The sequence below is a fragment of the Aythya marila genome (genome assembly GCF_965140915.1).
Source record: "Aythya marila genome assembly, chromosome: 10".
NCBI lineage: Eukaryota > Metazoa > Chordata > Aves > Anseriformes > Anatidae > Aythya > Aythya marila.
In genome coordinates, this window is record NC_139051.1 from 12,828,218 (window position 1) to 12,842,207 (window position 13,990).

Below are 13,990 nucleotides of genomic sequence, written 5' to 3' on the forward strand. Positions count from 1 at the left end.
ATAACAGATTTTTATTCCCCACAAAACATGTACAACTTTACCCCATGAAGGTGGGGAAAGACACAGTGGCAGGCCATTTGCCCCCCAGCACCAACCCTCTTATAGAGCTGGCATGGAAAGTCTCATAATGATTCAAGGCTTCCAATACCAACTCACGAGATGCTTCAATTTCTTACACAAACCCATCCATTGGTTTCAGGAAAACTCATTTAAGGATTAAGCCCTGTGCTTATCTTAAGCCTAGCTGCTGCACCATGACCTGCGAGTAAAGCCAGGACCCCCAGGGATCTCTCCCAGTCCAAGATTTATGGCTCAGCCCAACAAGAAGAGAACACCACCCCTACAGCAAGGAGAAAGCACCCCTTTGGCCTACTCTTTTGTGTTGGGCGGCTCCATCAGCAGCTTCTTGGAGGAATCCAACACTTCCTTCTCCAGCTTCTCCACCACCTCTCTCAGCCGATCCTCATTGCAGAAAAAATAAATGTAGAGGTTGCGCTCTGCCTGCAGGATAGGGTTCTGCAGAGAACTGCGCTTGACCTTCAAGTCACTCAGGAGGTCTGCCAGCTTCTGGTAGAGTGTGTCCTGCATAGCAGTCAGCTGGTGCATCAGTTCAGTGGTCTCCTGGGGGGCAGAATCCAAATGCATCTGAATGCACAGAAGGGATTTCTTCCCACCCTTGGAACATCTCATCCCACCAGAAACAAGCTACCTGCCTGCCTCTCACCTCCACCTATATCCAGGTCAAGGTCTCTCTGAACAATGTGGCTTACTGGGCCACCTTGTCACCTTGGTCTCTATAGTTAAGAGCCCATGCAATGACAATCACTCTTCCCCCTCTCAGCCACTGCCTCACTGTGTAGCTTTCAGTACATGGTAAGGATCAGGCCAACCTCTTCCCCCTTAGTAGGGTGAGATGCAGCAAGTACCCACCCACGTGAGCCCAGAAGGATGGCACAGACAGCTGTGACTTGCAGCCCTGTGCCATCCTGGATGAACAGAAGGCAGCCAGAGGTCCTTGCTTACTGGAGAGCAAAGCTGCAGCTGGTTGGAGTTGTTGTACAGCAGCCGGTAGAGCTTCTCTGTGGCAGACTCCAGGGCAGGGAGCTGGGACATAGGAGCTGCCAGCTGTGTTTCCAGTACCCTCCAATCCTTGACCAACTGGGAACTGCAGGCTGCTATGGCCTCATAGCTGCAGAAGGGTGGCTCATCTCGATCTTGCCCCACCAGCATGTCCCAGAGCCTGCAGGAGGGGACAGCCAGCCAGAGGTGTGAGCATCTGCCCAGCACCAAGGAAAAACAGGGCTCAGGGGGATGGTGTGCTATGGGAGTGGGATGCCAGTGGTCATGACATGAGAGTGAGAGGACAGCCACTCCTTATGAGCAGCCCATGATCCAAGGATTTGGAAAGAGCACCAGAGAGGACAATTGCCAAGCTCAAGAGCTGAGCCTTTATAGTCAGGGACTCCTTGCTGGCAGATACCAACACCAGGTACTGCAGAGCTTTGCAGGAAGGACTGGGAATCCCCTATCAGGGCAGGCCATCCAACCACAGAAAGCTTTTGCATTGCCAGACGAGTTCCAAGCAGCTTCTGCTTCCCACTGGCACATCTCATCCTCTTCATGCCTGAAGATGAGCCTCTACATTTCATCCTAGGAAAGCTTCTTTTCTCCATACTCCTTCCCTTCTTTAAGCCTACATGAGTAAAATCACCCTAAGACAGCCAGGAAGAAATGGATACCATCTCCTGGGGAATTTCATACCACCAAGAGGTCAGAGTGGCCTGCACTGGTAGCAGAGCACTACCTGGTAGCTTGTATCAAGCCAGATGCCCTCCCTGTTCCCATGCCACCTCCTCCATGTGGAGTCTGTTCCCCATGCACACACATATCCAGGTCCTTACCGCATGGTGGTGAGGTCTTTGGGCTCTGTCTGTGTGCGTGCACAACCCTTCATGGAGGAGTCGGCCTCTTTGAAATAGTCATGATACTCCTGCAGCCTGGTCTGGGCATCCTTCAAGAGAGTTTCCATCTCTCTCAGCCAAGCAGCCTTCTGGTCCAGTTCCTTTCTCTCCCGCTTCAGCTGGAGGCCCAACAGATCCAGGCGGCTGTGCTGGCTCGCCAGCCACGCCGCTGCCTCCTCCTGCCTCTGGGCAATATCCTGCAGGCGAGCAGTTTCCAGGTTGAGCTGCGCCTGCAGGATGGGCAGGAGAAAGAGGCAGGCTCCTGCCTTCAGCAGGGGCAGCAGCTGCTGGGTGTGGGTGTGTGCGATGTCGGAGCGCAGGGCATGAAGCTGCTCCTGGAACATGGTGGCTTGGCTCTGGAGCTGGGCCTCTACTGCACGCTGTGTGAGGGAAGATGAGGGAGCAGTGTCAGGGCACGCTGCTAACACTGCCTGGCCCAGCCACAGGCTCCATGCACCTGCAGTGCTTCAGCATCTGGTGGGAGGACTGCTGCAGCACAGTCACACCACACCACAATGAGTGTGGTTGGGAAGGAGCACCGACCCTACCTTGTTCTCCTTGATAGCTTTCAGAGTCTTCTGGGCCCACTGCAGCGCAGCACTGTGGCCTTCCACTTTGGCCGTCATGGTTATAACCTCCCTCTGGGCACAGATATATGCTTGCTCCATTTCTCTCAGCTCCTTCCTGTAACTGCGCTGGTTCCCTGATAGCTCATCTCCATTGGTCCCGAGGCTTTTCACCACCGTTGTTTGCTTGGTGTCTGTTCTCTCTGGGGCTTTTTGGCTGCCACCTCTCTTCACCGCATCCCCCGTACTCAGCATCTCACTCCCACTGCTCCCCTCTGCTAGCAGTTCTGCCCTTGAGCCTTGGACTATTATTTCTTGGCTTTGTTCTGCTGCCACCTGCTGTGTCTCCGCACACTCTGGACAAAGAGCTACTTGTCTTCCTTCCAGAATTTCCCAGGCTAAGTCCATCTCTCTCCGAGCCTCCAGCCTTTCCTGCAGACTGCTCTCTCTCTGCACATCTGCCCCCTGAGCATCGGGAGCCTGGGCAGTCCCTGTCAGGACCTGCTGGAAGAACTGCTCAAACATATCTGCTGAATGTTGCTCCAGCTTGATGTAGGGACTGAGGTCCATCTCGTACAGCATCACTGGTGACCGGTCTTTGCCCACTTCCCCGTGCCAATTCACCAGCTGCTTTGCAACCTTGTTAATCTGGTTCAGAACAGCAGTGGCTTGGAAAACCTCCCTTTCCAGGTCCGCTTGAGCCTTGCTCAAGGTCCACTTCATCACCTTCTCCTCCTCCTGCAAATAGCTCAGCTCCTGCTGCAGACGGGCTGCCCAAACCTGCAGCTTGTTGTGCCGCCAGAGCTGACGCGCACGGTAGTCCTTCAGCTCCTGGATCTCCTGCTCCAGGGCCTCTATAGAGGGTCCCTCAGCCTCTGGTATCACGCGTGGGAGCTGTGGGACACGGTGGCACTTCTGCAATGCCTGCTCAAGTTCATCACCTTCCAGGATGGGCTTGCCTGCAGCCACCAGAGCGTCGTAGGCCTGCACCTCAGCTGGGCTCAGCACGTTCTCCTCACCCACTGTTTTGCAGAACCACTCAAGGAACTGCTCTGTCTCGGGGCAGTCAAAGAGCCAGTCAAAGTCACTCTCACAAAGGGTTTCTGCCTGGGGGTAGACCAGCTGAAGGGTCTTCACAAACGCTGCTCCTCTGTTGACTGTGCCCAGGAAGGTCTGGGAGCATCTCTGGCTGAACATGGCAAGGTGGCCAACACTAGAAGGGACAAAGCTGGAGTTATTCTTCCCACATCCATCTCAAAGGTTCTCTAGCAGCACTCCTACCAGTCTGATTGAGGAAAGACTCTATTAGTCTCTCCACAACTGCTGCAGACCACGGGGCACAGGGCCTGCAGCATTTCCAGGGTGGGATACAAGACAAACAAGAGCCCTCAGAGCAAGGGAGAAAGCTTGCCCATGCCCTGTGTCTGTACTACCCCCTTCCCAGGGCTGTACAGCTCTGGCTTCTTTACGAAGACACCTACATATACCCATCACAGAACACTGGGACAGGCTTTTTCAGCTTACTCACAATTTTCTACATGCCCTTTCTGATAATCAGCTCTTTCTTCTTATACCTTTCCTGCCTGCCTGCATCCTCTAGGTGTCCTTCCTCTGGTCCAGAGGAGGCTAAGCACTCCATCTCACTGAGGACCAGGCCAACCCATTGTCTTTGTTTGAATTTAAGGTACGAGCAATGCAGCGGCCTCCCCTTGGTGTGAAAATGGTGATTGAAGCAGTCTGCATCATGAAAGAAATCAAGCCCAAGAAAGTGGCAGGAGAAAAACTGGGCTCCAAGGTGGATGATTACTGGGAGCCAGGCAGGGCCCTTCTTCAGGACCCTGGGAAGTTCTTGGATAGCCTATTTAAGTATGATAAGGTAAGTGGTGACACAGGGAACCTGTGACCAGGGATCAGGCATTGCCTTATGCAGCTCCTTCTCACAACAAGGAGGCTTAGAGCTCCTTCCAGACAACACCCTTCAGCAGCACTGGGGATGTGTTTGGCCTGGAAGTCCTCATGACAGCTGGCTGCTCTTCATGAATTTGGGCAGTGGGACCCAGACACAGGTCCTCCCCTCCTCTCCCTCTGCTCTTCCTGCTTGGAGGAGCTGGACAGAAATCCTGACGTGGGATGGGAAGGCATTTTCCCAACCCTACAGCAGTGTCTCCCAGGCCTCAGCACACAGCAGTGTGATTCTCACTCCAGCATGATGCCTAAACCACCCTGACAGGTCCTGCACCAGGCTGCAGTCAGTGCGAGAAGCCTTTTCTGACCTCCCTCAGTCAGATCTCTGAAACACTCATCTCCAGTCTCCTTTTTCTCCCACCGTTCCTCACAGGACAACATTTCAGACGCCGTAATCAAGGCCATCCAGCCATACATCGACAGTAAGGAGTTTCAGCCAGCTGCCATTGCCAAGGTCTCCAAAGCTTGCACCTCCATCTGCCAGTGGGTGCGTGCCATGCACAAGTACCACTTTGTGGCCAAGGTTGTGGAGCCCAAGCGGGTAAGAGACAACAGGCTGGTTTGCTCTTGGCATTAGGGAATGCGGGACTAGCAGTCCCCTCCTGCAGGCAGTGCTGAGAGTTAGCAGCTGTGCAGTGCAAGTCAGGGCTTACACTCAGATCAAGCCCTGGCAGAGCCACTAGTCCCAAAAGCCCATTAGCTTAATGAATTCAGCTTAGGACATGTTGAAACAGGGTTAATACTGTGCTTCCAGAGTCATTCCCACATTGTGCTTGTGCTTCAGCCTTAATTCTCTCCAAGCCTAATGTTTGGAGTGCTATTCTGGGGCAAGCAGAGGGACCTTTCCTTCTGTTCAACAGTGGGCCACATCCCAAACTTGTGTAGGCTCACACAGGCTGCTGTTTTTTTTTTTGGAGCTATACAGAAAAGCCTTCCTCACACCTGTCTTTATTTCTGGGCTTGCAGAACCTGACATTGGAGTACAGCAGGTCAGCCTTTGTTGTACAGGGAAGGATCTCAGTTCCAGCTAGTGCCCTTACGGAAAAAAAAAAAAAAAAAAATCTTCCCCAAACCAGCTTCTGCTCTAAGGTCTCTGGCTTTCTGGGGAAGAGCCTGGCCACATGCTCAGCATATCCACTGTCTGCTTGTGTTATCTCCTCAGCAAGCCTGGCGGGAGGCAGAAGAGGACCTGCGTGCCACTCAGCAGGTCCTTGAGGAAGCAAAGCAACGCCTGAGGGATGTTGAAAGTGGTATTGCCATGCTGCAAGCCAAGTACAAGAGTTGCGTAGCCAAGAAGGAGGAGCTGGAGATGAAGTGTGAGCAGTGTCAGCAGAGACTGGACCGCGCCGATACGGTAGGGGGCAGAACCGTGTTCTTCCTGCTTTTACAGGAGACAGCAGGATTTCAGGCCAAGGAGCACAGTGCTGAAAACCCCTGTGCCTGCCACTTCCAACAGCCCGCAGGTCATGGCAATACTAGGTTGGAGCTGGTTGGCCAGATCTCAGCAGCACATTAGGGCTGGTGAAGCTAAGCTTCTCCATGCCACAGCTTTCTTAACTAGTAACAGGGCCAAGAGCATCCCAGTACACCCAGGACAAAGTGCTTAAAGCTGGAGACAGAATTTAGGATACGTAGGCACCTCTGGTCCCTAAAGTCACCTGCAGTATTACCGAGATTAGCAGGTCCAGGACAGAGCAGCTCTCACCCATGTAACTTATCCCACAGCTTATAAACAACCTGGCCGATGAAAAGGTGCGCTGGCAGGACACCGTGGAGAACCTGGATTACAAGATCAACAACATCGCTGGGGACGTGCTGGTTGCAGCTGGCTTTGTTGCCTACCTGGGCCCCTTCACAGTAAGTGTGCAGGGCTTCCTGCGAGGGGCTCAGTAGCCACCCTGCTTTCCTGGCCAAATGGGCTGCAGGTCACATTCCATCAGCTCTTAACCCCAAAGCAGGGTGCAATCTGGTGCACTTCCCAGTCCCTCTGGTAACCTCATTGCCCAGAATGTCTGTTAACACCTCACTGTGTGCTCTGAGCAAGGGCAAACCTGTAACACCATAATGCCTTCAAGCAGGGCACACAGAATCTGGCAAAAGGATGCAGTATCCCTCCTGGATCTCTCCATTCGTACTGGAGGCAACACAGGATCATACTTGAACAGAAACAGGAGAGTGAAATGCACACAGTATAATAGCTGCTACTAAAAGAACGGCTCTGACTGTGCTTCTTGTGGCAGGGACACTACCGCATAGCACTGTGCAAGGAGTGGCTAAGCCAGTTCTCAGAAAACAATATTCCTCACACCAAGGAACCAAACCTGATCAGCACACTCGGAGACCCCGTGGAAATCCGCTCCTGGCAGGTAAGTTGCAGAAAAGGCAACACCCCAGACTGAAGATGCAGGGGATAGGTCTGCCTCAAGCAAAGGCTAAAAAACTCAGCGTGCAATTCACTGGGAGCTACTGTACCAGAGGAGAGACTCCAAACCAAACAGCTCAACAATTGCTGCCAGGGCTCCCTGTACAACGAGTAGGAGAGGACCAACAGCATCCAGGGCGGCAGCAGCTCTGGGGGCATCACACACCTCAGCACACTGGGTTTATGCTTTATGTCACACACCATTAGAGCAAAGCCCTGGCCATAGCCTGCCTACGCCTAACTCCACAAGCGTGGCTCTGTCCTGTGGCTCAGCCCCTTTTCAGGCATCTCTGCAGTACCCTCACCATCATCCCCCACCCAGCCATAAGCATTAGCACACAGGTGCCAGGGTAGTAAGAGCTTCTCAGGATAGGCCCTGTTACGTATCACAGCTACCATCCTGGATGACTAAACAGAGCCCAAAATGCTTGGGACTCCCTAAATCTGAGCCCTAGAATTGATCTAACATACTCACAGCAGGCACACACATTACAGGGAGAACAGGCCAGTTAGTATCTGAAACATTAGATGATTTATACCACATCTCAAAATGTTCCCAGCAAACAGACTTTTCTTCCCAAACAGATTGCTGGCTTACCCAACGACACCCTGTCTGTGGAGAACGGGGTAATAACCCAATTCTCCCAGCGCTGGACTCACTACATAGATCCCCAAGGACAAGCAAACAAGTGGATCAAGAACCTGGTAAGAGCTGTGAGGCAGAGAGCCAAGTCTGCAGAACTGGAGAATCAGCCTTCTGTTAGGAGCTGTGCAGAGCAGCCTCAGATCTTGTGCTGCAGAGCTGCAAGCACCCCAACTACTGCCCCAGCCTGGCCCTTCCCATACCAGGCAGGGACTGCATTCATCCCAGCTGAATTTCCCTACTTGGGGAAATCAGCACAGGGAAGCAGGCTTGGGCTTTTATAAGCAAGTGAGGCCTCTGATTCTGGGAACCCTACACTCTTCACCATTACCCTAAGACAGAACAATACTAGCATGACCCATAACAGCCTATAAAGCCTCTAGGACAGAGGGCTCAGGGTGCTATTACCCAACTCACGAGCACAATACCTGCTGCCAGAGTGCTGGGAGCACAAGCCACTATCTCTTCTCTCCCTCCAGAGGGCAGCCCACTGCCCTTTTAAAGGGCTAAGAGGAAGCCTGACAGCTGCTCCCCTTGTGCTCCCCCATGGGCTTTTCCCACCCACCTGCTCTCACTTTGCGGATAAATGAAGTGTGAGTTGCCGGTACAGGGCTCTGCAGAGGCAGAGCTGCCTGAAGAAGTCTTTCCCGAGCCCTTACTCCTCCGCCGTTTCTGCTGCCCAGCTGGGCTGCGTGTAGTGTCTGGTGATGCCTTGTGAGTGGGCTAAACTTGCCAAAATTGCAAAAAAAATAGCTGAGGAAGAAGACGTGTAATTTCTGCTGCTTTGGGGAGTTAAATCTGCCCAGCAAGAGGTGTACAGTGCATGAGAAGGATGGGCAAGGCACAGCAGAAATGAGATTAGATGCCCGTAGTTGACTAAGCCTTAGCCTCACACCTGAGCAAACATCCCATCAGCAAACAGGCTGCAGGCCTGGCCCCAGAGTTAGGACCCAGGTGTGCCATTGCCCCCATACACCCTTCATCTCCTCAGCATGGTGGGAACAGAGCCCTTATCATCAACACCTGCACAGCTCTATGCTCCTCTCCATCCCTGCCTGCTCCTGCTGCTTTTCAGGAGAAGGTGAACAGCCTGGAGGTGGCCAAGCTGAGCGACCGGGACTTTCTCTGCAGTCTGGAAAAAGCCGTTACTTTTGGGAAGCCTTTCCTGCTGGAGAACGTCGGCGAGGAGCTGGATCCAGCCCTCGAGCCCGTCTTGCTGAAACAGGTTCTTTATCTTGCGGTGGTGAGGGGCAACTGTGGGGGCCAGGCTGGAAAGGGGGTTCCTGCCCTGGGTGCAGTGGGACTCGGTGGGTTTGCAGGTCTCCCTGGGCATGTAGCTTTCACCTGAGTGCTCCCTTTTTAGTGCTCATATGTCTTGGCAGCCTCCCTCACACCCCAGTCTCCTGCCAGCAGGCATTTTGTCTGTGCCTGGCAGTCAGGGCCATGAAATGTGGAATATAGGTTCAGGCGTTCAGGTCTTCCAGGCACCTCTGAGCTCCTCTGCCCATCTCTTCGGGCTCTCTCCTCACCACAGAGCCCAGGACACGATGAGGTGCCTTCCCTCACAAGAGGTAGGTGTCCCAGCTCTTCTGCCTTTGTCTCTCTGACACAGACCTACAAACAGCAAGGCAACACAGTGCTGAAGCTAGGGGATAAGGTGATCCCTTACCATGAGGATTTCAAGCTGTACATCACCACCAACCTGCCAAATCCTCATTACAGTCCTGAAGTTTCCACAAAGCTCACCCTCATCAACTTCACCCTCTCGCCCAGGTACGTGCTTAGTCCAGTAGCTCAGCCTCATTCCTCGCTGTCCTCAAGCCTTTGGGCTTGTTGTCCCTACCCTCGTCCCTGTGGCTTTTGTTGCAGTGGCTTGGAAGACCAGCTGCTGGGACAAGTGGTGGCTGAGGAGCGGCCTGACTTGGAAGAGGCTCGAAACCAGCTGATTCTTAGCAATGCTGAGATGCGTCAGGAGCTGAAGGAGATAGAAGACCAAATCCTGTATCGGCTCAGCACTTCTGAAGGAAACCCTGTAGATGACTTGGAGCTCATCAAAGTGCTGGAAGCATCCAAGCTCAAGGCAGGGGAGATCCAGGTAGGAGACAGAGGTGCTTTTTCCCTGCAGCTGCACATGCCCTGCAAGCACTGCACAAACCACAATGTCTCTTGTGTCCCTCAGGCCAAGGTGAAGGTGGCAGAGCAGACAGAGCAGGACATCAACACCACACGCTTGCAGTACGCGCCTGTCGCTGTCCGCACACAAATCCTCTACTTCTGTGTCTCAGACCTGTCCAACGTGGACCCCATGTACCAGTACTCACTGGAGTGGTTCCTCAACATCTTCCTCATGGGGATCAGTAACTCCAAGAGAGCAGGTACCTACCTGAAGTGTCATCTCCTTCATCACACCATGTTCCTGGCCTAGAAGCTAGGGTCCTAAAGAGTAAAGGCAAACATGCCTACTTGCCTCAGCTTTCAGCATGGCTCAGAGCTGCCCGTGGTTGTGTCCGCACAGCAGGGTAGCTGTGGGCTCAGCCTGCCCTCCACTCGCTTCCCCACTGCTCTGCTGTCACGGCTGACCAGGCTGGAGAGGTGTTAGTGCCACTCACAAGCTGCATGCCCTCTTGGCATGGTGAGGTTCTGCTTCTCAGGGAGCTGCTTCCACGCACAGGTGCTGGCTGCTGCTGTCAGGCTGCAGGAGCCCTCCCCTGTGTGCTAGGCAAGGGGGTGTCATGGTGGCTGGGCACCTGCCATGGTGCAGTGACTCTCTCTGGGTGCTGGGGCAGCGATTTCATCCATGCCAGCTCTCTCCTGAGCAAGAGCAGAGGCAAGCACCTCTTCATCCACCTGCAGAAAACACCCCTTCTCTGGGGGCTGCTTTCTCCGGGTATGACACCTGTCCCGAGCCCTTCCTCTGCCATGCAGTGATCACACACCCACACCAGGAAACGTCTGGCATGGCACACTGAATCTTGCAGCCTTTCTCAGGGGTTTCTGTGCTAGGTCTGTGCTTGAGGGCAACATCTCTTCCTAGGCAGAGAGTGGCTGTGTCCCTGTGACCAGGCACTGACAGCACCCTTGCCCTGACAGCACAGCCTCTGCTTCACCCACCACCCTTGTCTGATTGCTGCCTTTTTTCCAGATACCGTGAAGGAGCGAATCACAAACATCAACAACTACGTCACCTTCAGTCTGTACAGCAACGTGTGCCGTAGCCTCTTTGAGAAGCACAAGCTCATGTTTGCCTTCCTGCTTTCTGCACGGATCCTGATGAATGAGGGGCAGATCGATATGGTGAGCAAGTCCCCCCAGTCCTTCAATACGATCCCTGCGGGGCAGCTCAAGCCCAGGTGGTCAGCTCCCTCGCTTATTGTGCTGGCATAGAAAAGGATCCTTGTTCCCTGGGGCTGGGCATGGCAAACCTAGGGCTTTTCTCTTCATTCAAGAGCTCAAACCTTTCCCTGTGCCTATATGCAGGCTGCCTAGCCTGAACCACTGCAGCTTCTGCCAGTCTGCTGCTAAAGTTAGTGAGTTGAGAAGGAGCAGGCAGGGATTCGAGGCTGCAGCACCACAGAGGAAAGCTAACAGCAACTGAATGGCAACACCGATCTCACCAGACCCTCTGGTGTTCACTTATGCCTCCACACACTCCCCTGGCCGGAGAGGCAGCTGAAATACTTCTGAAACGTGGTGTGCACCCACATGCTCCAGGTCTAGGCAGGTAGGCTGCAATCCCCGACCTGTTCACAGGAGGAGTGGTGGTACCTGCTGTCAGGGGGAGCCGTAAAGGAGATGCGGGAGAACCCAGCTCCAGACTGGCTGTCTGAGCGAGCGTGGGGAGACATCCTGGCCTTGAGCAATCTGAAGAACTTCTCTGGCTTTGCAGATGACTTCACAGCTAACCTTGAAGCGTTCAGGGCCATTTTTGACAGCCCTGAGCCTCACAGGCAAGTATCCCGTGCTTTGTTGATCTTGCTGTACTGCACCTGGAACGTAATGGCATCCCTGGGAGAGCACGAGGAGCTGATCCAGCCAGCTCCACTCATAGTGCCACACAAGGGAGAAGACGAGGCATTGTCTTGTCTCCTGAAGGGTAGAGCTTGCCTGTGCAGGCCTGGCTGGGGTTTGGGTTTCTGGCCCTGTTGCTTGCCCACGGCAGAGCCCAGAAGCAGCTGTGGCTCTGTTTTTCCCCCTGATGGTTTCAAAGCTATGGACAACAACCTCAGCCAACTGGCTGGATGGTCCTTGATCCTCCTGAAAACCCGTGGCTTCTTGCAGGTAGCTTGGGTGCTTCTTGAGGAGCTGCAGGATCTGACGCATCCCCCCCAAAATACATCTAATTGCTTTTCAGAGAGCCCCTGCCCCAGAAGTGGGATACTGGGCTTGATGCCTTCCAGAAGCTGCTGGTTCTGCGGTGTCTGCGGGGAGATAAGATCACCAATGCCATGCAGGACTTTGTGGCACTAAACCTGGATCAAACCTTCATTGAGCCGCAGGTACCAGCCAGAAGGAAGCAATGTTGGGGCCAGGAGGAGAGCAGGAGGCCTCAAGCTGGCTGCAAAGGGGCCGTCAGCATTTCCCAGCTGCAGTGAAGCTGCTCGTGCCTCTGACATAGAGTTAGGGCTGCACCGACAGAGTCCCCAAAGCTGGAGAATACTTCTGTCTCAGAGGAAGGATATCCTACTTCTTATTCACAAGTTAAACTGCACTGGGAGAGAGCAGTTAGTGCAGGTGTACAAGAGTTTAAACAGCAAATGGGAAATTAGTCACTGCCCTGCCCATAACCCTGCCAAAGGAGAGCTGTACCAGGCCCTTATTGATCATGCTTCTGGCCTCAGCCCCCAGCACCACGCTGGGGACACAGAGAGGGGCTGGGGGAGGCAGTGCTGTGTGTGGTGCCACAGCACAGCCACGGTGCACGCTCCCACTACAGCCACTCCGCTACAACGAGCTGTCTGTGTTGCAGACCACTGACCTCTCCATCGTGTTCAAGGAGTCCAGCGCCACCACCCCGCTCGTGTTTGTGCTGTCCCCAGGCACTGACCCAGCTGCTGACCTTTACAAGTTTGCTGAAGAGATGGAGTTCTCCAAAAAGCTCTCTGCCATTTCCCTGGGCCAAGGCCAGGTAAGCTGCTGGTGCTGAGCCGGGGCAGGACTGTCCTGCTGGCATTCCTGTGATCTCACCTGGCTCTGGGGAGGCCAAACGCCCTTGCAGGACAGTGACAGCATCCTCCTGCCCTAGGGCCCTCACTGTCCAATATTCTGCTAGCTGGAGGAGCCATTTCATCAGGGAGGCCTGCAGCTGTTCCCCCGATAGAGCCCTCCAACTTCCTGAATCCATCTCGAATTCTTCCATTGCACCCTCCCACCCCACAGCCCACAGACTTGGTGAGCTGTGACAGGCCCTTGCTGCACCCTCAGCAGATGGTGGTGGTTCAGTTGAGCCCCAGGGACAAAGTCAGGTTATTGAAAGGGGTCCTGCCACCCAGCGGCATTGTCCCTGTCCAGCTCAGCAGGATGCAGCCTGGTGGACTGGGGTCTGATCTCCTCTCATCTGCCTCCCCAGGGCCCCCGTGCTGAAGCCATGATGCACAGTGCCATGGAGCAGGGCAAATGGGTCTTCTTCCAGAATTGCCACCTGGCCCCCAGCTGGATGCCTTCACTGGAGAGACTCATCGAAGGCATTAACCCCAACAAGGTAACACCCACCCCCTGGCTGAGGAAAACCTTTGTTCCCACCCCATACAACAAACTCTGCCCAGCAAGCAGATTTCTGTGCTCCCCTGGGATCTCCTCCTCCAGCTGCGTTGCTTTGCAAGCAGCCCTGTTCCTCCTGCTCTGTGAACTGAAGGAAACAACCTCACCTGGTGGCCACTGGAGCAGGGGGACATGACATTTGCATCTCCCCTCTTGCAGAGGACTGCAGCTTTGCCGCTGCTGTGGCCACTTGCTGAGGTTTCCAGTCTTTGTGCCCTTTGATGTCACACACAGCCTTGGGGTTCCAGCAACCGGAGGCTTGCATGGAGCTGTTTTACCCAGCAGCTTCCCCTCTGAGAGGGAAACTGAAGCACCAGGAGGAGCCCAAACCTAGTTCCAGCCCACCCACAAGTTCCCCAGCAAACCAGGGCATTGGTGCAGGGAGCACTCACTGCCTCCTGACCCTCTAGGTGCAGAAGGATTTCCGCCTCTGGCTCACCAGTCTGCCAAGCAACCACTTCCCTGTGTCCATCCTCCAGAACAGCTCCAAGGTGACCATTGAGCCCCCCCGCGGGGTCAAGGCCAACCTGCTCAAGTCGTACAGCAGTTTCAGCGATGACTTCTTGACTTCCTGCTCCAAGGTAAGGAAGGCCCAGGTTCTGCTCCCCAGTCTGTCCCTGCTCCTATGCACGTGCTCCCCCAGTCTTGTCTTTGGGTACAGATCTTCTCTCCTAGA

At 54.2% G+C, this 13,990-nt stretch overlaps 2 protein-coding genes across 2 annotated transcripts in view; one reads left to right on the plus strand and one right to left on the minus strand.

The window, feature by feature from the left end:
• The window catches only part of DNAH1 (dynein axonemal heavy chain 1), a 71,683-nt gene that overhangs the window by 53,775 nt on the left and 3,918 nt on the right, over positions 1-13,990 (plus strand). Inside the window, 16 exon segments of the mRNA XM_082768473.1 lie at positions 4,212-4,403; positions 4,866-5,033; positions 5,655-5,846; positions 6,218-6,349; positions 6,733-6,858; positions 7,500-7,619; positions 8,633-8,782; positions 9,170-9,330; positions 9,427-9,652; positions 9,737-9,932; positions 10,700-10,851; positions 11,308-11,508; positions 11,913-12,053; positions 12,524-12,682; positions 13,124-13,255; positions 13,725-13,895. Of these exon segments, the coding sequence (XP_082624599.1) occupies positions 4,212-4,403; positions 4,866-5,033; positions 5,655-5,846; positions 6,218-6,349; positions 6,733-6,858; positions 7,500-7,619; positions 8,633-8,782; positions 9,170-9,330; positions 9,427-9,652; positions 9,737-9,932; positions 10,700-10,851; positions 11,308-11,508; positions 11,913-12,053; positions 12,524-12,682; positions 13,124-13,255; positions 13,725-13,895 (2,619 nt within the window).
• LOC309881719 (HAUS augmin-like complex subunit 3) lies at positions 370-3,780 on the minus strand (the record flags this gene model as incomplete). The annotated part of the gene is given in 5 exon segments (XM_082767974.1): positions 370-621; positions 1,024-1,240; positions 1,902-2,341; positions 2,510-3,732; positions 3,735-3,780. Coding segments are annotated over 5 exon segments (2,178 nt in total).